Genomic DNA, 24,832 nt, shown 5'->3' on the forward strand with positions numbered 1-24,832 from the left:
TCCAAATTAGAGAGTTTTAAGAAGCCAGAAATGTGGGCCAGTGCATTTAGCAACTAGAGTGGAAATACAAATACAGCCTCACTGTTGCAGACTAGAGACAATTCAAAATGTTGAATTATAAATGGGTTCTAAGACAACTACATTCTGGGACATTACAGATGCAGTAAAAAAAAAGCCGATTATCAGTACGCTGTGCCTGAGGGACAAATAGACTGGTCCATTTGGTGCGCACAGCAGTCCCACACATACTCACAGAATAGCCCGAATCTCGGCTGGACCCTGGGCACAGCGTGGCTACCCTGCACCAGTTCAACAGAAGAAGACACCCCGTGTGCCATTCACACAGCAGGCTGGTGAAATGGTGTTGGCTTGTTGCGCTGGTGTCTTGGAAATGAAGCGTATCTTTCCACGGTGCTTCTTTGCAATTTTTTTTCCCTGACAGGTTCCCTACCTCATCAAACTTAACACTGTTGGATTAGTTCATGTTATTAAATCCCCCTCACGCCACCGCGGCGTCACCGTCCGCAAAGCTAAGTAATTTTCAAAAACCACAATGCGTTTCAGCTTTATCCTCTCCAGCCTACGTGCGAGTGTTGATGCGTAAAAAAAATAAAAATAAATTACTGACTCTGTCCTCACTGGCCCCGCTTGTATCAGTCAAAAAAATTCTTCCAAACTGTCAATTCATAAAAGGCTTTAAGAGTGTTTTTGTTCTCCGAAAAATAAACCTGAGTGAGAGGAAAAAGAACAACAATCGTTTGCTTTTCTGTCTGAGCTGGAGAACGCAAAGAACCAAACAGGACTGCACATGAGAGTAGGCGTGAATGAATGAAGGATTGAGAGGACGCAAACCACACAGTACACGGATCAGGACAAGATGGATATCAAGCAGAGGGATGGTGACAGACAAGAAAGAGGAGTGTGGTGTTATGCAAATGGAAGTCTTCTCTTACTCTTGCGGAGGGCAGCATTGGCACAAGAAGCGATGAGCGAGAAGAAAAGCAGTAACACTGCAGAAACAGGGGAGGAGACGTTCAGAAACAGCGCTACACGCACGGCTGTGTCCTCCTGACTGCGCATCAGGAGTCCAGGATGAATGACTATTTCTCTCCTAAATACTCATTATTTTTGCATTATCGTTATCAGCTGTCAGAACCGAGTAAACTGCCTTAGGCTAAAGGCTAAAATTCTGATATTCGAGGTATGAACTCCCAGATGTTGCTCCCTGCAGGTCTGTGAAGGGCTGGTGTTTTTTGTTGTTTTCTGGATGATTATACACAGAAATGTAGTGACACATTCTGAATTGGACCCTGAAATCATGACACACATGTCTATACATCTGAAGTTATGAACAGAATCTATTATTGGGGGAAACAAAACAAACTAAACTTGACTCTGAAGAAGAGAGAGAGAGAGAGAGAGAGAAAGAGAGAGAATAAGGAGAAGGAAAAGTGTTTAGCAGCCCCATACACACTACTCCTCCTTACACACCTGCAAACTAGATTTCTGCACAGGTGAGACAACCTTTCCATTCTATTCCTCGTCATTTTCAATAAGATGTAAAGTTTGGTCTTAGTGTCATGCCAGAGAAAAATACACAGATTTTTAACACAAATGTCAGTCTACTTGTCATTAGAACTCAGCTAATGAAAACAGGTATCAGTTGTGTAATATGTTGTGTAGTTGTACGCTGTGTAATATATTATATAGCTTTGGAGGGGCTTTCTAAAGTCTGAAAAAAGAATCATGTCATTGTGAGGTCATCTGGGTTATGTTTGCCTTCAAATATTTGACAGAAAACCTGCATTATAAATCATAGGCATGGTATTTAAGAGATTAGTGTATTAACAGGCTGGGAAGGTCTACACAAGGATGCAATAAAGATCCATTATGGGAATTGTAGGATCCAGTGTTTTGGAGTTAGGAGCTTGGGTTTCTCAGCCTTGGCTGCACAAATGTTGATTATTCTTTTTTTTCCTCCTAGCTTCATGGAAGTGCAATACTTAATCTCTTGATTCATCAAAAAGTATTTTGATATTCTCAGAATTGACAAAAAATGAATGAATTTATGCTGTTCTTAGGCTTCTTGATGCTTTTAGCTGAATCCTAATGTGAGAATGCTAAACATGCGGTAGTATGTCAACATGCATGTTCATTTAGCATGCTGACATTTAGCATGTGACATGTAGCATGTTGTGCTCATATTCCTTTCAAAATACATGTTCAGTCATTAACTGAAACATTAGAAAAGTGGAGATTTTGACCTATTATTCCTCTGGGTATCCTGAATGTCTGCCTTCAACAGCATACACTACTTGACTCTGGAAGAAGAACCAATTCTGCCTGAAACACTGACTGACATTGTCATTACTGGAGCTGCACTGCTCACAAAGCTAAAAATAAAGCTTTAATTTGGATGAAATTAATTTAGTTTTATTGGTTTGAGAGTGCCTGTAATAATCGTGGAATGAAGGCTGTAGATTACCCACCTGATGCAATGATCATGGCGAACCTTGGAGAGAAATAAAAGAGATTAAACTGATATCTGGAGGACTGAAACTGTCACGAAGAGGAGCAACACTCTGGAATGTTCTGTCTCTGTAAAGAAGTTTAAAATCACACGGTGAAACATGTGAAAACGTTTGTACTGTAACCCGTGGAGATGCTTAAAGGAGCATTCCGGTCAATTCCAACATGTAGCTCTGTTGTTTTTTAAATTTGGAGGTCTGTCAGTAGAGAGAAAAACAAAACCAATCGGTGCTGCCTACACTGTGTTGTCCTCCTGCTAGAGTTAGCACCCAACAGGCTCAAACAGGGCAAGTTTTAAACTTGTTTTTAGCCTCTAAACACACTCAAAATGTCATTACAAGTGCCTACCCATGTGCAGTGATTCCTTCCGAGGCAACACAGTGAGTCTGACTGCAGTAGATGTGACAGAAAGGCAAAAAAGTTTAGTGTTAATCCATACCTGGGTTTACTTCCTGTTTTCCGGTGAAGTCCACACTAGTCGATTGTCAGACTCATACAATCCAATATTCCGAAAAAAAGTTTTCTACTAAATAATTATTGGTCGTTGTTATGTCCCTAAGTAGAAACAGGCTGTAACCTGACACCACAGAGGAGCCAGGAGAGCTGCAGTTCAAGAGTTAAAGAGCTATTGCACATGTGCATAGGTAACTAAGCAACAGTGGGCTCCGGAAGTTTTGATTTGCTGCAGCCGGCCGGTCTGCTCGCCAATAGGTTTATTAGGTTTATAGGTATTTACATAAAGTCTACACATTTGACACACTTCAAAATCTAATCTTACAAATTCGATTAAATACATGTGTGTACGCCTATAGTTTATGGGGGGAGGAAGTGCTGATCATCCCATGATACTGAGGACTTCTTTCCTAGACACACACACAAACTGTCAAATTCTCCAATGTGTTCAAATTAACTGATATGTCTGTCACGGGCCAGTCAGCTCCAACAATGTCACGATCCATCCATCATACTTCAGTCACTGTCATTCAGCACCATGGACAGCACCTCAGCCATCCTTCAACACAGAGAAAATAAGGAACCAGTGCGTATGATATCCACTCCATGGCCTCTCCATTTAGTTTATGATGTTCAGTTTTTGGTGACAGTGTCGGAAATGTGTAAACTCAATGATATCTTTATTTTTGAGGTCATAGTTAAAGGTATCATAGTAATGAAATACATTGTTTTTAGAGGCAGTTCTAATTAATTTGTCATCTATACTTACATACATGAGGGGGGCAGAATATAAAAATATAAAGCAGTCTAATACAACACCATCACTAACAATATACCTCAAAATATACTGTAATTTCAAATAAACATCTATGGCAGTGTCAAACCAAAACGGAACACTGGTTGTTTCTGTGACTGAAATGTAAAAGGCCAGTTACCCGGCCTAATGTAGGTATAGATTCTATGGATCAGGTTTTGAGTCTTGACCAGCATATGAGATGTTTGGTTTGCTCCTTTTTCTACCAGCTGAGGAACATTGCTATTGTTTTTTGGTGCTGCCAAGCCTAGACCTGTCTTATTCTGAACCTCAACCGCATCTCACGGCAAGTGGAGCTAGTGTAGCTTAGGTGTCATCAGGAGACTAATTAGCTCATATCATCTCCCTCGCCAATATTAGTATAAAAGCAAGGTTTCTTGGTCTCATCAGATATTTTTCAGGTTTTGGTGACAACACAAGCTTTCAATAACTGTAAGGCTGTTGACCCCAGATTTCTGATGAAAAATTGTTAGAAATTCATATTGCTGCACCAGAAAGCCGAACCTTTTGTGAGTTATGTTTTGTGTTCTGCAGCTACTTGGTCTTTCATATTTTCCACTTCATCTGTGCCCTCAGGCCATGGACTCCAGCACTTTGATGCATTTTGTGAGGTTGCTCATTGCATCAAAATGTACGAAACAATATTGTCAAAAAAGTATGATTTTTCTATCTCTCACTGAGACCCACAGTTTGGTCTCTTGCAAAACTTTGGTACGCAATATGGAAAGAATCGCCCCAAAGTGTGTCCCTACACCCTCTCCTTACACGATTTGCTATTCTTCCTATTAAGTGCATGCTTTCTTGTGTATTTGACAATATTCTCAAGTTGCTGATTTTTAATGACCATCTCCTTTTAAGTCATATTTGATGAATAATCACAAGTGTTTTAATAATCTAAAAGCCAGGTTTCGCATGCCTTTGCATGAAGGTGGTTTTATGTCTTTACCAGGGTTCAAACCCTTTGAGAGGAGCACCCACCCATCCCCATCCCTTAACCTCTGCTTCAACTGTTTTTGCTTGTTTGCTGCCGATGGCCTCAAAGCGAGCCTCATATTTGTTTAACTCACCTGCTTGAATTGAAAGGAGGAGGGTGGGCTTGTAATCCCTCATAGTTCTTAGAACTTGCTACATGGTTCTGGGGTTGCCCTCTTGAAATTGTAGTTCCACTTTCTTCCCACATTTGTCCCTTTCTGCCTCCTTTTTTGCTATTCTCACATTGCAGGCTGCTGCTTTATAATTTTGTTTCCAGTTTGCAGTCCGGCAGAGCGTGTGTTTATGGCATTCTGAATGGTTCTCGTTATCCATGTTTAAATAATCAGTAGCTAGTTGCATCATATGCAAATAAGTTGTGCTTTTCTTTGCTAGGTGGAATGAGGTTTACTGGTTCAGAGAGTGGCAGGTACCAGAATGTATTTAATAAAAAAATGGCTACAATACACATGGTATCTGAAATTAGGTTTCTCTGTAATATGAAGTGTTAACTGTCCAACAGTCTATTTCTGTGTGTTGTATCATTTGAGAAAGGGGCTGGTAAAATAAGAGTTTTGACTTCATCCTGCTACTTTCCGATCATGGATATGTAATGTGATAGAGCAAATTATTTATTGTTTGATTTTAAAATGTGTGTGTTTCCGTGAGCGAAATAAAACACTAAGTGAAATGTGAAGTGAAGTTTGTTGTGTGCTCATGTTTCATGCTTTATTCCAAACTGAATTATCACACAGTGACTAATGATACCTTCTGTAAAACAATCTCTCTGAAAACATGCAGATGTCTTTCAGCAGTATCTAAACGGTATTTAAAGGGAACAAAACATTTGATTTCTGGCTGAAAAGCAACCTTAGCGGATTTGTTTTTGTTGCCATGGTAACTCTTCCGCTACTGTGTATCCATGGATGTTAGAGGACGTTTTTACGGTTCTGGTCCTGCTGAGCTTTCTTTTTGGCAGACACTTGGATATTTTTTTTTAGCTTGGCATACATTCATTAAAATGTTCAGTGAACCACTTGTTGTATTGTTGCTTTACATCACTCTGTGTGTAGTCTCTCTTTTCTTCCAGCATCAAGGTAAATAAAAACATGTAGTTTCAATTGTTCGAGGTCACAATTAAAACTGTTACACACTCACACAGTTTTGTGTATGTCTTATTTGTTCCCTCAACAAACCAAAAGGGGCATCACCTGCCGATCTGTGAGCTTTTCACTTCAATACTTTTTCAGATGCGTGTACAGCATGAAAGGCAGTTAGAAAAAAGCACCATAATGCTGCTGTATCACAGTGATACAATGGGCCTGTCATGACAAACTGAATCCTGTTAGACAACAATCTCCAGGAGATTCAAGACTGGCAGCATCTGTGCACAATTAACCCCAGTCTCCAATAGCCTCTAAACCACAACATGAAGCGGTTTGACAGTGTAAACTGTTCTCTTTTAGTGTATTGATGGCATAGCTGATGACTTCAACACCCTTCTGTACCCTTAGGCAGGTCAAGCAAGTGCTGCAATATCCCCCCAAACACTGCCGCTGTTAGCTGTTCACTGATGCAGCTGTGAGCAGGCTGTGCCTTAATCCCCACTGTGCTACTGTAACTGGGGTTAATGAGTTTCAGTCCAGCTTGCAATAATAGTCCTGCTGGGAATCTTTAAATCTAGGAGCAGATTTAAGGACTTGACCTCTTTTTTTAATTGTACACACAACAGTAGTTTTGCAGTTGCAGTCCAATGAGGAATGTTCACTCCATCAAATGTGTAATGATGGATGCCAAAGCCTAAGCCATAGAAAATAAAACCATAGGAGGAATTCAGGATTCTGCTTTAAGAGCGAGTCAGTTGTAAATCAATAGTGCACTAAGACACCTAATGTGACCATCTGTTGCTGCCTCCGTTGCACGTATGTTGCCATCTTGTGGACAATTTAAAACCTGTCAGTCTTCATCTGCAATAATACACCAATTAAAATGTTCATATTACAGATATGCAGATTTAACCTTGGTGAGCTCAAATTAATAACAGCATCAGTCTTCATTGCTATCACAACTGACATGGAAACAATTCAACTGTAAACTGATTTTCTTTTTTTAGAAATCATTAAAATATTTTATGATACCAGCAGGTTTTAAGGGATGCAGCAGTGAATGTGCCAGACTAATGTAAGAGTCATGATAATAAATAATAAATAATTCCTCTTTGTCATTAACATCATCCCGATTTTGAGTTCTGCATAACTGGCTTAAAGGCTGAAAAGCTGTTATCAGTGACTGCATTTACATATTCTTAAAGAGGGACAGCAACAGCTAATTTCTTACTTTGACTCACATGTATTTCAAAGAATGTATCTATGTATCTTTCTACTGCAGTGACCAGCTGCATCAAATAAATAAAAAATACATTATTAGAAATAATCATTTAAAAGAGTATTTCCAATCATTGAAATATGGAAAATGAAATCATCATTAACAATGTGTACCTCTATATTAACTAATTGTTTGACCTGTAAATAAACAAGCTATAACTAGATTGACATCAGCTCACATTGCAACATATGGTGTTCTGCAAATTATCTTGGCATCTTGCTGAAGTACTTTGGGTTTTCACTCACAAGGTGTTATGTCATGCCTTTGCAGTGTGACAACAGGAATGTGGAAGTACATCGGGAGCTGCAGTCACTCATAATCCCCACTTGTGGGCAGTCTGAAGCCAGCAATGAAGCAACCACAGGGCTACGTATTTTGCAGGTTGGGAGGACTACAAGTGATAAGTGACAAACCATCTTGCTAGGTTAAATAAGAGGTTTGATAACTTTTCTATTGCATGTCATGCGTGATGCATTTCACTGTGGATGTTCCATCCACCAATTCAATGATCAATGTACACTTTTCTCACCTTTATCAGTGGTGTGTGATGTTGTTTACACTTTCCATTAATCAATTATGTGACCAATAGATCACTATAGATACTAAATATACATTTTTGTATCATTGTGTTTGTTTGTTTTTTTAAATAAAGAAATTATATAAAGAAACATAAACACAAAATGTACTGTGTAACAAATAAATATAAGTATAAAAATTAAACATCTCAATCTTTTCAAAACAAAGCGGCAAATTCTGTATTGTCACAACCTCATTGTTTAACCTTATTTCTTCCAAACAATGTATCCTTACATTTCTTTAATCTCTATTATTCAATAACCTCAACACATTTTAAAGCCTGTATGTGGTTTACCAGAACACATTCATCCTTTAATCTTTTACACTTTCAACAATAAAATGTGAAACAGTCCAAGTGGGGCTGATTACTATATATAGGCAGTAATGATGTAAAGTGGAGAAGTCTTGTATTTCTGCACACCAAAGTGTGTTTCATACTGATATCAATAGCCATGATGGGACAAACAATTGCTGATGGTCCTTTGGTCTCCCTCAGCCCAACCAATGTCTAAGCCCAAGTCCAATTTCACAATAACTTGCCAAAGTAGCAAACACTTGCAAAATGAATTTTAGGTGCTTTACTGTAGTTAATAATATTACATGGCTGGACATCAAGTAGAGTAGTTTTAATGAGAGAGAAAGTGTCCACTCTGAGGCCAGAGGAGTAACCTTTTTTGGACTTGTTATGGTGGCTTTTGTCCAGACACACTCATGTGGTTCTGATTTCTGAACTACAGGGTCAAGAAGGAGCCAAAAGCTTTCAGCCCAACGCTGTCTGGCAGCCTGCAGCACATGTGGTATCTAACTGCAGTTCCAACTGTATTACTAACCTCAGAAACTGATGAGCACACTATGGTAGGTGTCTCACTGGGACACAGAGAGGAGACTGAGGAGCTGCTTCAGGTGGATTACTCCATCCAAACTTGTGTGTTTCTCATTACCTGTTATTTTATGGTTATAACAATTTAACAATGCAAATTGCATTTAGGAATGATACAGTGAGAAATTCATTAACGTAAAAAATGACATGTCTACGCAGTTTGACCAGACTGGAATCCCGGACCACTGACAACACACTAAACCAAAATAGACCAGCAACCTCTGCTTAACCAGTTGAAAGCTTACATACCAACCCAGACTGCTAAATACCACCCATTCACTGCTGTGTGCTGTAACCCAAATCACATTTTTCACACCACATTTACATTGACATTTACAAGCCACCAGCCATATGCAGAGCTACATAAGGTGCTGTATATACAAGCATGACAATCCAAAGAAATTGCCAGGTCTTTTTTCACTTTAAAATGTGGGCAGCAATTCAGATGTACTGTATAGAACCAGACACCATGTGTACACAGTCATACTCCGGTGTAGATCAGCAACGTATCAAGTAAGACACAGTAAGACACACGCAGCATAACATTGTTTCATTTTTTTATACTTTAATGTGTCAATTCATTTTGGGTAACACTTTATTTGAAGGGGTTTGCATAAGACTAACGTGACACCGTCATAACTATGATATCTGGCACCTGTCATGAACATGAAAGAGTCTTTTTTAATGTTGTCAATCTGTAAATTATTTCTATTTTATTGCTAAATTGGTATTGTTTGAGATTTTGTGTTATGACAACTTGGTATTAACAAAGACAACACTCTCTGTGCTATGACAACTTGACATTAAGCAAGACAATATGCATGTCAATGTCCTTGTCATGAAAACTTGACACAAACTAAGACAACATAACCTGTCATATATATGTCATGGTAGGCCTAATTATAAAACTTTGAGAAGCTTTTTGGCTTTAAGGTGTTAACATAAGCTGTCATTGAGTGGTCGTTTCTAACATTGACTGTCATAAGAGCATTATAATTGTGTCATGAATAGTTTTCCTTGACCTCAATTTAAGTGGAACCATTTGGACTTGGTCATTAAAATAAAAGTCATAAAAGTTCTAAGACCAGTTCAACAACAATGAATGCAGTGATTTAATATGTTTTGGACAATACAATAGCTTTTAGGCTAACTTTACTTGTTGCTAAAGTGACCGCTAGCTGTAGTTAGCTGCGGTTGGCTACAGCTTTCCAGTTAGCCGACTCAGCCCTTGGGCATAGCCAAACCTGGAAAGAAAACTATTTCTGTAATGTATCCCTTGTCGTAAATTAAAAGGCCTTCTCTGTAAGTCTTGGAAGCTGTTTATTTTGTCAAAATCAGTGCATCCTTGAGTCCAAATGGAGGATTGTGCCAAATTTGAGTAAATTCCCTTCAGGGATTCCTGAGATATGGCATTCACAAGAATGGAACAGACAGACATAGATGGATGGACGGACAACCCCAAAAACATGCCGGCCCTGAGTCAAAAAAAGTGATAATATGTCAGTATTGTGTTTACGGCTTGTTTCTGCTGCCCCCTGGTGGCCAAAAAGGAGATCAAAAGTTCTTGCTCTAAAGGGGTTGTCATGCTTATCATTGATTGAAGATTTGTGATAATTTGGCCAATCTGGGTTATGATAGTATGAATCAAAGTGCCCGCAGCTGGTTGTTTAACAACCTAGTATTTTGTACTACTGAAGGAGGAGAAATGCCGGAGCTGACAGGATCTAGAGATGGTTTGTTTCCTGTCTCCTACACAGCTGATCAAATGCTTCTCCCTGTCTGGATCGAGCACATGAGCGAACTTTTGCAGATTATAATCCATTCATAAGAAGACATTTTGAACACAATAGTCTCAGCTCGGCTGTGGGTGTGTCAGATAAAAAAAAAGGTTGGAAACTACTGCATTACATCATCACATCACTCCTGTCCTGACCGTTACATTTAATTAACAGCTGAGAACAATGACTATAATAGAGTGATGAAGTACTTTCACAAACGCTGGGTGTTGCTTTTGTGATGCAGGTGATCCTTACAGACTTTGCCATTTGTCAATGAAATAATGTACATGGTGAGACTGAGCAATTGAGCGAAGGAACTGGTGAAAGAGGGAGGAAGAGAAATGGAAAGAGAGAAAAAAGCAGACAAAAGAGAAAACATTTGCAGCCTGCCCTGCCCCCTCATCACTCCCTGGGGAACGAGGGATTATGGAAATGGATAAAAGCAAGAGAGAGGGAGACTGACAGACAGAGAAGGAGGAGGAGAGAGAGAGAGAGAGATAGAGAGAGAGCAGCTAAGAGAGAGGGAGGAAGACAGAGCAATGCTATTGGTTGAGCGTTTTAACATCAAGCATGATAGAAATGTTTTTCTCGCAGTCTAAGAAATAGAGGTAGAGACAGAGACAGTAGACTCAGGAAACACATGCAGGTCTGTTTTTAAAAAGTAGTAGTAGAAAAAAGGACTTTAGAAGAAAGAAAGAAAGAAAGAAAGGCAAATGAGAAAAGGGGGAGATAAAGGTGGACTAATTAACTTATGACTTCTGAGGGATGTGGAGATTTTTGCTTATGAAGAGAAGAAATTTCTATGTCAGAGTAAATGCGACTCAAAATGTAGATACTGCAGGTTTCTGTAAATTCCCCCCCTTCCCCCCCCCCACCCGAGAATTTATTACCCTGCACGTCAGCATAGACAAATCTCAATGATTTTGGAGAAATCTGAGGGATGCGTCTGAGGGAAAGATGCAGAGCAGAGAATTGTGACATGCTGCCGACCCAAATTGACAGAGACAAGGACAGATTGGACTGCTCGGTGGCAGACACGTCTCCAACCAGACACAGGTATTCTCTCGTCAATATTGAGATCGGTCAAGATATTTATCCATTCTAACTCAAACTATCTTATTTATTGTACTCTGATCTTGTATTTGTAATATAATCCTCTTGGATGTGTGATATTGGCTTTATAATGTTAAATAGCTGTTTCGTTTGAAACCTGATTCCAATATTTGCTGCCTCTTTGGTCTGTACTTATTTTATACTACATTATTTTATTGCCAAATCACCTGCAATTTGCGTTGTCAGAATACAAACTAACTGTCTAATGTGCAAAGCAATACCTTGTGTATTTAGCAAACAATCAGATTGATGTGGGGATTAATTATTTACCCAAAATGTAAGTAATATACCAAGAGACTGTCTCTGTAAATTATAACTCGCAGATGATCTGCAAACGGTTGTTTACAACTGTGTTAAGTGTGATTTAGATATATGCGTCATTAATGGTGTTCTTGATTCAGAGCAACAGATGAACTGAAAGCCATACGACAAACTACTGAAGTGTAACAAGCCATAACCATCTTAGACCATAATAATCCTCAGCGTTTTTAGTATCGACAAGAATCCTGTGCTTCTGCTGTCAGCGTGTCACTCAGACACTTTGAGGCTTGCCTTGCTGTGAGCAATTCAAAATGTGCAGGCTTTGTCTAAAAAGAAAGTACATGGAGGAGGAGGAAAAGGAGACAGACATCTTGACTGTGAGAGACTAAAAAAGAGCATCAAGCCAACGAGAGACAACTGTGGCTGTCAACAGACAAATAAGTGCTTCCTAAATCAAATAATTAACTTAGTGGTTGTGCTGCTGTCACACAAAAAGAGACAAAGACATGAGTGGAAGACCAGAAAGCCAAGCAGGTTATTGATTGTTACTAAAACTGCTCTACCTACCTGGACAACACAGACTCCACCTCGCATCGGAGGGGGAAAACAGACAATAACCTCCACTAAAAGGAGGGAGGGCGATCGCCAGATAGAGAAAGAGAGCAGGGGAGAAATCCCCTCTCTCTCTCTCGGCCCATCTCGTCGCCATGCTGGCGGACTCTGCCGTGGCATTCACCTTTGCGGCCTTCTGCTACATGCTCACCTTGGTGCTGTGCGCTGCTCTCATCTTTTTTGTCATATGGCAGGTGAGTAGCACTGTGCACACTTGGAGCCACTGCACACACACTGAAACTAAATGCCGGGCCTGTAAACGTCCACACTCCGTCCCACGCGGGCAGACAAACACATCCACCTACACACAGCTCTACAATACTGACAGGAACACGGCGTACACCTCTCTCAGGTACTCTTGAGGTAATGGCATGCATAAATGTGTCAGCTGAATATCAGTGTAATTGCAGGCTACCTACATGCGACTGACGTTTTGAATTGCCCCTTAAAGTCACAAAATGACACTTTGTTCCCTTTAATTTCCAACAACTAGATGCAAAGACATACATAGTTGAACCCTATGGTTGAAACAGAACACAGGGTTGCAAAGGATGCATATGAGCCTGAAAAACACACAATGTTAATTTATTACTGCAATTTTTTTGTGTGTGTTTTAATTACATTTCCATATAGTGTCTAAGTGACTTGTTTACATCCTGGTTTATCACTAGAATAACTCATCTGGCCATGACACATACAGTATAGAAAAAACGACAGAGTCCAAGCACCTCCGTTCCTCCACAGTATATCAACCTCTGATCCCAGAGACCTGACAATAAACACTACCTCAAACAAGGGGATCGGGCTTCAGCAAACTACAACATATGAGTACAAGGAGGCGGCAACAGACAACGATCATAAATCTCACTGCCAATTTGTTGTGAATCTGTCTGCCTGCAGGATTTTGAGTGCAATTTGCACAGATGTCGCCAGACACAGGTGCACTCACTCAAGTGCAGACTCAACTAACACTAAAGCTTTGATTTCTTACCTTTAACATTTGATTCATTGAGGCAGGGATAATACAATACACATCATTATGAACATTAAGACTTGAAATGACTAACGTACCAATTGACTAAGTGGGTGAGACTACATGTGAGTCAGTCAGTGTGTCTATGTGTGTGAGAATAAGACCGGGAGAAGCGTGTGTCTGGCTCAGCACTCAACCATGAGATGTAAACGCGTATCCAACTATGATTATGTCCACCCCTTCCCCCAGTCTGCCTCTACCCATGGGTACAGCACCCCCATTCTCTGTGACTCTCAACCAATCACAACGTCTGTTCACTGCTATAGTAACCACAGAACCCACTGAGGGGCTCACCATGTCGCCATGGAAACTGCATCTGTTTACAACAGTGTGAGGGGAAGACGAGGGAGAGCCGTATAACCTTGTATGGGGAAATTACCAACAGGACTGTTTCTATTTCAAACAGATGTTTTCATATATCGGTCGTTGTTGACGACGCAAATCAGATTCCCACTTATCTACAAAAGTCTGCTTTTCAATGGACAGTCAAAGATAAGCTTCACTGTTAAAAAGCTGAACTGATGAGAAGCCCATAGCAGGGAACCTTTACACCAAGAGTTATTGGTATTGATTTTATAGAGCTATTAATCAGGGAGCTAGTGAGAAAAATGATATCCCATAATGCTCATCTCCCAGTTAGAGAGCAGTTAAGAGAGTGTACACCATAGCTTAATCAAACAATGATATTATTGTTGGGTTTCTGTAAATAACATCACATAGTACGGTCTACACCTGCTCTTTTATGAAAAGCGCAATGACATAACTGTTGTTGTGATTTGGCGCTATATAAATAAGAATTGATTGGAATAATTTTCTCTACAGTGAGCTCAGTTTGAGACATTTTGATGTTTTTTTTTCTAAAAAGGACAACGAAACATAATTGTGGTTTTATACAGGCCTCCAGTAGACCATAACCCTCTTAAATATCTCGCAAAGCATACATTTTAAGTTATGCATTTTAAAAATAACGAACTTTTGCCACACATGGCTTTAAATGTGAAGTGATTGTTTTTATCCTGCCAGATTAGGAATACATACATGTTAATTTTCATTACAAAATGAGTTCCTTTGACAGTTTCCTATGTCTCAATTGATTGTTTATAGTTTCTAATGTAAACTTTATTATCAGGATTAATCAAAAGAGGCTGGTGGTGTATCATTTTAGAGGCGATGAAAAACAGGAAAAAATAAACCTGTAGTGTATACAAGGAGAATTTAAATCAGAATTTTAGCTCTTTACATAGTAATAAACTACATAATGATTCATGTTAGAGCTCATATTGTACACAGTGTAAAAAGAAAAAGCAAGGCTGCACACATTTGATCACAATGCACACTCAGGCAAAGTGATCATGTGACTGCAGCTGTACAAGATGCAGTCACATGTACATGTCAGATGTACAGCAAACAGTTCCACAGTTACAACAACATTGCACAAAAGGCTGAGACTTGAGACAACTTCAAAGATTGTGGCATTGAAAGGATAGCAACTATGTCTTTATTCCATAAACAGTAAGTGTGTGCATTCATTAACTCTCTAAAGGTGACAAGGCTAATTGAAAACAATCTCACATGTCTGTTATTTTTCAGATCATTGCATTTGATGAGCTTCGCACAGACTTCAAAAACCCCATTGATCAGAGCAATCCCACCAGAGCGGTAAGAACCCTACTGTTACTCTTCTTTCAAGAATGTTCAAACCCTCGTGTGCACACAGAAAGGCCTTCTCTTCACTTCCAAAACAGACCTTTAGTGATCTACTCATACATGCTGAAAACAAATTGAAGGTTCCACTCCATAAATGTTGCATACAAGTCTAAAGTTATCAGTCAATATAACAAATGTCCTGAGTTCATAAAGAACAGCCTTTCATGAGAAACCCACAGCACACTTTACAGTAAAAGTAAGCCATCATTTCATGTAAATGAAGGTTTTTTGCTTTTAGAATGAACATTTTCAAATGTTTTATACACCTGCATTCAGCCAACATCAATCAGTTCATACTTTTCCAAGCTTGCCAGGTGATTGCAACAGTAGCACCCAGGCAATGATTGCATTGAACGCTCATTTGTATGCAGTTTGAAGCAATCAACCTCCATAAATATGGCGGCTTATTGGCCTAATTATTTAAAGAGATTGATGCAAATGAAGGCAGTGTTTATACAATGAGATACTGTGCTGTCGCCACAAAAAAAGGACAGATACCTTTGCCTTCACTGTTTGAGAACAAACTTATTCACTAAAAAGTCACATTTGAAAGTCTCTGTCTGAATCTTTTTAGCAACTAAACATAAAAAACATCATCATGAGTCATTAATGACTGTGAACAGCAGCTGTGAATGTCTTTTTCACAAGTTAGCTAATGTTCCAGCAATCATGTGAACCTGCATGTGAACTGCAAAGTGAGAGTGATGAGGAGTGGGAGAGGAAACTGTGAAAGCAGACTGTGGGAGTGTGGAGGCCCGCCAGCTACAGGAGGGCTGGACAAAATAACACAATTAAAATATAATGCACCCGAAAACGGTAGCTCTGAAATAATACTGATGTGAATAATCAATTCAAAGTGGATGTGTTATCCCCCCCATCAGGAGAGCTAACACAAACATTTGTTTCAAGGCTACTGTACTGAATTGCATTTCATTGGGCAGGTGTTGTGTTTTTGTCATCTGTAACGAACAACCTGTACTCGTCAACATGCCAGATGTGTTCAGAAAGAACATGATTTGCTAGGCTGAAATGCTACCATTGTCTCTCAAAGTCAATAAACTGCACAAACTGAACAAAAAACATACACAGCAACAGCCTTGGAAAACAAATAGCGATAATCTCGGATGAAAGCTGAAAGCAAGGTGTATTCACTTATCTGCTGTTGTTGGCAAAAAAAAGAACTAAGGCTGTAATTTGACGGCGAGAGAGAAATTAAAAAAGAACATAATGGATGAGACATATGTTTCCGAATCAAGTTTATCTGCACAGCCATTGTACAAAAAAAACAAAACAAAAAAACCCATTGTTGGCTGGTTGATCAAATGTCTTTGGAATGTAGAATTATTTCTGCTTGAAATACCTTAAAAAGACCAATGCCATGTCAAATCTCTGACATTTTGCCAGTGAAACCAATTCTTTTATACAAACCTGCTACTTGATAAGTAATCATTATACTACTTGATACTCACTGTTTGCACTGCTATTTTATTTGTTCTATATATTGTGAAATGTTCCTACTGCATTTGATTAATGACTTCAGTCGTGTTTCCCTTGTTAGAACAATTAAAAATTCCTAGTGAAGTGGATGACCTGACACTAATTAGGGCATCTCAGTGAGCTCCAAGCTGTAAAAATCTTAGCAGAGTTACTGCAGGACAACAATTTATAGGTGGAATTAAACCGTAAAACGTACAGTAGTTGTAGTTGGCAGGGTAAGCACTGGGCTCTTTACATTTTTAAGCTCGGAGTCATCGAAGGATGCAATGCACAAAGCAAGCAAAAGAAAAGAAATGTCATGGACCAAAATAACCAACAACTGCAATTAGACAGTGGTGCTGTAGAGCCAGTGTCTGGCTTGAAGGCTGGAGGATGTAGATTCAGGGCAAAATCCACTTTCAGGTCGCCGGGGGAGTTTTGAGTTATGTTTACAGATTCATAAAAGGTTCAGCTTGTGGCTTGCACTAAAGGGAACAGACATGACAGGGGCCTCAGTACTGGAAGCCATCCTCCTGCAACTAAGACAGATGCCTCAATATGTCACAAAAGGAGAGCCTTTACAGCTGAAGCTTCAGTAAAGACAGAGGAAACCAACACTAGTATGATTTACACATGCTAAACATATATAGCATTTCCATGCCGCTTCGACATATTTGTGTTTCCATAAATGAAGGAAGCAAAATAAATGATCTGTCTTGTCTTTTGGTACATTTGTTTACCTAGTGTCTTATGCCCAGCCCTCCCCATGCTGAAAATGGAAATGTCCCCACACACAACGATATGTAATGATACATTGAACAGTTTTGTTCTTTTAGTGTGTGGAGATTATTAACCTGGGGATTGATACATTAGTCAAGGTGGATGCAACAACAACAGCAAAAAACTTCCCATTTTCCTGGCTTGCTAATCAATGAGAGGCCATTAGCTGCTGGCTTTTAGAAGATGGATGGCTTTCATTTCTTAAACTGATCATTGAGTCCTCTCTCATGGCTCACAGGAGACTCAACTCTAAAACCCAAACCTGCACCACCCATCACTGTGATTATTGCTTCAAATGTGGCTAATGTCTTTGTCTGTTTTACTGCTTTTTATATTTGTATTGTCGACTGTAATCTTCTTATTGTTGTTTTTTAGGTAGACAATTTTAAGATCTGTCCAGGGACAACGGATGAAAAACAGCCTTTTTGCTAATTCTGGTGCATTTACAGCAATGTTGATTAATGTACAATGTTAATTCATAACTTAAAACTACTGACCAACAGTTTGGTTACATGTAAAATACTATTTTAACTATATAATAGAAATCCACTTTAGAGTTTGAGACAGAAAAAAAAGTTGGTTAGTCAGTCAATTATTATTCAATAAATGTAGTATATTTTTTGTTGGATCAGAGTTCTATGGCCTTGTACAGATGCATCTTTTACCTTAGCCCAATTATTTAAATTTAAAGCAGTAACCTCTTTGTATCTCAAATCCCGCACCATATGTAGTTTTTGAATTTTATTGTTGCGGCACTGAAATGTGTCAAAATTTGTCAGCTGCAAACTGAATTTTTTGAAGCTTGAAAGCATGTACTATCTCAGCCATAAGATTTCTTTTCAAAGATAAGACAAAACTGGCGAATAGGATGAAGAAATATGCACACTGTTAATCAGACTTTCTTTCTGTCCACAGAGGGAAAGGATTCTAAACATTGAAAGAATCTGCAACCTTCTCCGCAAAGTAAGTAATATTTTTTTTACACCTGCTGCTGGTTGGTGACTGAGGGGCTTCAGACAACCATGATTATTTGGCTTTCGAATGTGAGGACCATGACGCACGCAGATTCATTTCACATGCAGCTCATCCCCACAACCCCCCATCACCGCTCCACAGACACACAGACATGGAGAACAGTTATACTGTCAAGAGCAGTAGGTGTTGTGATGTGTTGTGATTTTCTTTTTCACATTTCAAGGCTTTCAGAAAGAGAGCTGAATATCCCTAAACTAAATGTGGCATGCTGGGAAGGCCATTTTGAACATGCATGCGATGTAAAATATTTAACAGCATTAGGTAAATCATAGGAGTTTAAATAAACTCAAGCTATTATAGCAATAAATAAATATGCTGGAGTTTTAATGTATCAGGCGCAATGTTATTTTACAAATCTAGCTCTGGAATTTACATTTGGAAAATGGTAATTAGATGATTTCCTGTATTTAGCTACTGATTCTTATATGTTTACTATTGACGGATTGATTATATTCTACAGGGGTGCACTAAAGGAATGCAAGTGTTACTGATTCATACTCATTCTACCACTAGTTGAGAAAGACATTAGATGACACATGTTTGTTTAATATCTTTGCTGTAGGGAAAATATAATTTCAAACACCTTTAATTGTTGCACAAGGAGTCAACATGTAGGGAAATGACATCTTCAACAGGAAATTTATTTAGCTAAAACAATGAAAAGGCCCAGCAATGCGGAGCGTGAGGCATTAAAAGAACTGTTTTCTAATCAATTTGCAAATAGAAAGGTGAATAATCTCGCCTGGTAATCAGACTAATTTACTATTTGGCCTTTTTGTTTTCACTTCATTATTCAGTCTGATATTGTGTTTCTGCCATCCCAACCCAGAGGGTTATTTGCCCCACCAATTAGTGGTGACATGGCTGTCCCATCAACAATATTGTCAGTTAAAGAGAAGCTGTTAACGGTTGACTGAAATAGTTAAAGGTTGAAGAGTCAACAAAAAATTATGAATTAAATAAAAAAAAGTTCTTTAAAGCAGCTATAACCAACAATGTTTATGTTTAAGCACCAAACAGCAGACAGACAAAGTTAGCAATTCTGGAACATAGTGGAGCATTTAGTTGCTAAACAGCCAGATGCTAGGATGGACGGTCCGGAAGGGACAGGTGAAGCCAAAACCTGCCCTAATCTGATTGGCTAACCCTGATATTCTTACTCTAACCTTAACCAATCTTATTTTTTTAAGCCTAACCTAACCAACCCAACCATCGAAGGCAACAAGTAGCCAATCAGACACAAGTCAAGTCTCCTGACCATCCATTCTAGCATCAACCAGTCAGGAGTAGGCTAGGTGGAGACCAAAACCGGAGCTAAAAGAAGACGGAATATCTGACTTACACCCATCAGATGGCCAGATGGCTTACTAAAAATGAATGCTAACGTTGCTCTGTATCAGCTGGATGTGCAAATAAGTGACTTTTTTGCTACATCAACTTAACAGGAGAGGATATTTCATTGCACACAGTTTGTTGATTGAGAGGTCTGGAAGCAAGTTGAGCAACCTGAAATCTATGTCAAACTACATAAATTTCTACTAACATCTAAAAACCAGTCTACATGTGTATTAAAACTATATTTGCACTCGTAACAGCAGCGGCTGTCATGAGTAACATTAACACCTTCTGTGTGAAAGTGTTTGCCTCGAAGTGAGATTTTAGTTTCGTAGATTGTAGTTATATCACAACATGCAAACCATGAGCGTGTTTCAGTTTCAGTGTTTTCCCAGCAGTTATTGAAGTGTGAATACAGATTGCTGTGATTGTATGCAGAACTATTATTACCTCATTACCTTTGTCTGTTCTGGTTAGTTGGTGGTACCGGAGTACTCCATCCACGGGCTCTTCTGCCTGATGTTCATGTGTGCTGGAGAGTGGGTCACACTTGGCCTAAATATCCCGTTGCTCTTCTACCATCTGTGGAGGTACAGTCCCAAACCAAATGTCTGACAAGCTTGTGTTGATCCAGCCTAAGCGACAGCCAAACCTCTCTGTATTTTCAGGTTTCTTCATCGGCCAGCTGACGGGTCAGAGGTCATGTATGATCCCGTCAGCGTGATGAACGCCGACATTCTCAATTACTGCCAGAAGGAGTCCTGGTGTAAGCTGGGTTTTTATCTGCTCTCTTTCTTCTATTATCTCTACAGGTCAGTACATAATCACAATCTTTTCAATACACTGTTGATTGGCTGACTTTCAGATTTGTTGCAAATGTTGTATTAACTTAGTAACAAAAAAAGCAGCACAATTCATATTTTCTTCCTATTTTTCCATCTGTTGCCACGGTCTATTTCCTGCCAAAGCATGGTCTATGCCTTGGTGAGCTTCTAACAGACAGGATGTCAGGAAGAACAAAAAGAAGTATGTGGAATAAATGGAGACATCCACTTTTCCTCTCCTTATGTATCCTTCCCATCACTGGCCTTGGTTTTCAACAACCTAAACCTGGACCAAACAAGAAGACCAATCTGTGTGATAATGCAAATGTAAAGGCCTCCAATCAATTATATCCCTTCGAACTTAGACTGCTGTTGGACAACTGGACACAGTTTTGAAGGATTGAAACGAAACAGAAAGAGGACGCAGCAGGTGTGTTGCCTTTGAACCATCATACAAATTAACAATATATTTCTGAAGGGCTGGAGCTTTCCCATACTGCGCTTGCTGATCCAGTTGCTCAACTCACTGTGAATGTCCAAACACTTAGGGACTGGAAAATAACAAAATGTGTCTGTATTCTTTGACTTTGAGGATTATTGTGGTATCATTCAATGTATTTGGGATGATAGACACCTCGAATATCAAACCACTGCTTTGATTGTGGTACAACTGGAAGAAACAGGTTAAATTGTACAGGAGGACTTTACACTGTAAGAAATGCAGAAGGCCTGGCAGGGGAATAAGAGTTTGGTGTGTGCACTTTTAACCAGGATAGAGATAAAGCATAGACCAACAAAACTTCTCCTTGACGCCAGCCTCTGCCAAAAGTCAATTTCCATACTGTAACAAAAACAAGGAATTAACCATAAGTTTGACTGCAAAGGTCAATGCTTGTAATGTGTTATCAAAATAAGTATGTCCATAGCTGTGAGGGCGTATCTCCTACTAGGTTCCTGCTTTTCAAAGAGCATCATGCTCAGACATTTATGCCAAAAGTTTATGTCTGGAAAAACATTGTGCCAAATTAAATTAAATAGGATAAGTGAAAAGAAAAGTGACAATGCAGTATCTTCATGTATGGGCAAAGGCACTGTTGTGTCTTTTTCTTCACTTACTGTAACACATTTCTTTTTGTTACAATGCTTTTTTCTTGATAAAAATAGAAAGAAACTTAATTCTGTTGATTTTTAGTGTGCAGGGAGCGCCTTATTCCTATTTCCAGTTTACTCTTACTCATCTGCATCTATACTATAGTCATTTTAGCACAGAAACCTTTTCTCTAATCCGAGGTAGAATATAGAAATTTCATGTACAAAAGCAATTAAAAACAGCAAACTATCAATGTGATATGATATTCAGTGTATGTATTAGTGAGTGGGACACAAGAGGCAGATGATACAATAATAACTCTATGACAACGTTTCCGTTATTTCAGAAGTGTAAAAATATGAAAGTCATCTTAACACATCTACTATCATACAGTTTCAGAAGGGACAGGCGTAAGATGTTGCTGATGACCAAAATCTGTAACAGCGAAGCCTGTCCTGAGCTGGAGCTGCCTTTACTATCATGTGTTCATCAGTTTGATCTATTAGTAGATAAGTGATGGTTCAAATGTGTGATTTTAATCAATAGAAAAACAAACAAAGAGAACAAACTGTGATGTTCGTCATACACCGGCTTTACATGTAATAAATGGGAGTAATGACACATCTGGTATATAAGCTGTGGGACTCACTTAGGATAAAAAGGTCTTATTGAAGCTTACTGAAGTAGTTTCGAATTATTTCAAAAGACTTCCAACTAAAACACAAAGATATGACACTAGTTGCGTCAGTGATATTAAGTATTTTTTTATTCTTCAACAGGCAAAACTTAAATAGAGAACACAGAATATTCAAGATTATTGCTAATACTACACAAATAATTTAGCTGTACATTTTGAGTCTGTTAGCACGGGCGTCGGACTGGGAGGGGGGGGGGGCTAGAAGAAGCTAGAATAGATTTCTAATTTCTACAGGGCCCAGAATAATATGCTACGTCCCTATATGTCAATAATATTAATAACATATTAATGAGCTTTAACTACGTTTCAATAGAAAGCAACTATGGATAACAACATGAATCAAATAGCAACAGGCTGACATTCTATTTTTAGTTAGTATCAATAAATCCCATGAAATGACTAAAACCAACAATGTGTTCCTATTCTGGACTTCCCTATTCTGTCTGTGGCACTCAGCTCCAATCTGCTTCTACTACAGCTTAAAAAAACGATTACAAGTTTACTGTGTAATCGTAAAAGTTAACTCATTTCCTCAAACAGCTGGGAACTGTACTTTTTTTTCAGGAAATGTCACTCTCAGAAGACTAAATAGAGTGTTTCTTTGGGACTATTTTCAGCCGGGGATTGATACATGTTTCTGCAATCATGAGAATTTACAGCTGCAGGACGGTGTTTGTTATAGAATATAGATTATAGAATACCACAAGTATTATCTTTTAAACAAGAGTTTTATTCCCAATCAAAATAATGTTCAAAATTCATCTGTAGTGACTGATTCATACAGTACATTACATGTGTAAAGTACACCAATAAAAACACACACACACACACACACACACTTCATGTCATGTCACTTTGGCACTAATGATTGAAGGGAGCAACTCAAACAACTTTTGTGTTTTGATTTTCCACCAAATTGCAACAGTCTGTTCAATCATTAACAGTCTGTTAATGTTCTTGAAGACACACGGTAGACAATACATGCTGTGCCAAAAGGTCTTTGCATAAAAGTAATCACAGGACACTGAGACCTCAGAACTCTGCCAACAATACAAGTGTGTTGAGTGTGGACAATCACTATTAAAGCACATGAAGAGAGGAAAGGAGCAGAATTACAGCTTGGTTGAATGTCATGATGTAGTTGCTCTAAACAAAGAATTTTAGAAAATTGTATTTGAGTATATCTATTTGTATCTGTCTTTTATACATTTATCATCAATGTACGCTACAGTAAATTTGGTGGATTACTTTATATTTATTAGGTTACACAACGATGTACAGTTGATAAACAGCAATTCTCATGCCATATTCTAATAAAACAGTAATGCCAAAAATATCATCTACAAGTTTCTTAATTCCTCTATGTTGAGGGTCCGCATTTTAGCAACCTGTGAGTAGATTTGCAGACGTGATGCATTGCCAACACCAGAGATGCACTGGAGAATGGTGAGTTTGTAAGTGAGGCTACTGAGTAATGCATTAGATGAGGAATAAGAGACAAACCACCACATGGAAAAACAGCTGCATTTAGAACAAGCTCCTAAAAAGCCCCAAAGTAACTGAATTCGCTGTAAATGCTTTGCTGATGTGAAAAGAGCTTCAACTGGAGAGGCGGCAAAGAGAGGATGATAGCCTTTCATTAATGTCTGCACCTCCGGAATACTAACACATCAAATTATGGAGCACATGGATGCCTCTTTGCATAACTGCATAATTGCACGATTGCATAACAAAACAAAGGTGACACACGTACATCTCCATGGTAAAAGATTGCTGATGAAAATGTAACTGCAACAGCTGTACTACATTAAAAAAAAATTCTGATGTTTTTTAAGGCTCAGCGGCATATTCTTTCTCCTGTTTTCAAAAAAAAAGAAAAAAAGAGACACAGCAGAACATGCTGTGTGTGTCTCTGAAGCAGCCCTGGGCTGTAGGGTCTGAAAGGTTTGCCAGGTTATCACTTGTCTAAATAATGATTCAGACAGAAAACAGAGCACCACGACCCTTCAAGCTGCCGTTTTCCCTCTGTTTAAAAAGAACACACCATGCCCTGTCCATCCTCTGTCACCATGGAAACTAAATTGTATTAGAGATTTCTGTTGACTCACTGTGAGGCTCTCACTCAAAACACAGAAAAAAAATCATAGTCAAGGTGGTACACATGCCTGGCAGCATTGCTTTTCTGCACAATGCATTTTTTTTAAAGTCATATTCCATCCTCGTACACATATAACAGGTATTATGTAGTCATGACAACCCCAACCCCTCTATGCATGACACCTGCTTATCCTAGGACACACACAGCAACGCGCACACACAGGACTGCTCGTTCCCTCACAACACATGCATCTGTTTCTCGTTCTGTCGCATCCCACGGTTCACACTGTTTCACCCTCATCTTTGCGGGCTCTTCCTTTTTCAGCACCCTCCACCATCATAATCGTCCAAACTCCGCTCCCCTCTCTCCTACGTCTGTGCTCTCGGA

At 39.0% G+C, this 24,832-nt stretch overlaps 2 protein-coding genes across 6 annotated transcripts in view; one reads left to right on the forward strand and one right to left on the reverse strand.

The window, feature by feature from the left end:
• The window catches only part of slc8a4a (solute carrier family 8 member 4a), a 33,340-nt gene extending 18,211 nt beyond the window's left edge, over window positions 1-15,129 (reverse strand). Inside the window, exon 1 of one of the 3 annotated variants that reach the window (XM_034889199.1) lies at window positions 15,119-15,129. The gene's annotated coding sequence lies outside the window, so the exon portion shown is untranslated. The other 2 variants (XM_034889198.1, XM_034889197.1) reach the window with 2 other exon arrangements.
• cnih2 (cornichon family AMPA receptor auxiliary protein 2) lies at window positions 909-23,163 on the forward strand. Of its 3 annotated transcripts, none has more exons than XM_034889235.1 (7): window positions 909-921; window positions 11,074-12,564; window positions 14,994-15,062; window positions 18,282-18,329; window positions 20,214-20,326; window positions 20,405-20,548; window positions 20,705-23,163. In XM_034889235.1, the coding sequence occupies exons 2-7, from the start codon at window positions 12,466-12,468 to the stop codon at window positions 20,730-20,732; spliced, it is 501 nt and encodes a 166-aa protein (XP_034745126.1). In that variant the 5' UTR covers window positions 909-921; window positions 11,074-12,465; the 3' UTR covers window positions 20,733-23,163. The 3 variants fall into 3 exon arrangements, with proteins under 3 accessions (XP_034745126.1, XP_034745128.1, XP_034745127.1); XM_034889237.1 differs by lacking the exon at window positions 909-921 and having other exon boundaries at window positions 10,894-11,440; window positions 12,339-12,564; XM_034889236.1 differs by lacking the exon at window positions 909-921 and having other exon boundaries at window positions 10,895-11,440; window positions 11,899-12,564.
• The last annotated feature ends 1,669 nt before the right edge of the window (window positions 23,164-24,832 follow it).

Source organism: Etheostoma cragini, chromosome 13 (assembly GCF_013103735.1).
Source record: "Etheostoma cragini isolate CJK2018 chromosome 13, CSU_Ecrag_1.0, whole genome shotgun sequence".
In the NCBI taxonomy this organism is placed as follows: domain Eukaryota; kingdom Metazoa; phylum Chordata; class Actinopteri; order Perciformes; family Percidae; genus Etheostoma; species Etheostoma cragini.

Coding starts and splice junctions, on each gene's coding strand:
- cnih2 (XM_034889235.1), top strand. CDS start 12,466: ATGCTGGCGGACTCTGCCGTGGCATTCACCTTTGCGGCCTTCTGCTAC. Junction 20,327..20,404: donor CTCTTCTACCATCTGTGGAG/GTACAGTCCCAA, acceptor CTGTATTTTCAG/GTTTCTTCATCGGCCAGCTG. Junction 20,549..20,704: donor TTCTTCTATTATCTCTACAG/GTCAGTACATAA, acceptor TTCCTGCCAAAG/CATGGTCTATGCCTTGGTGA.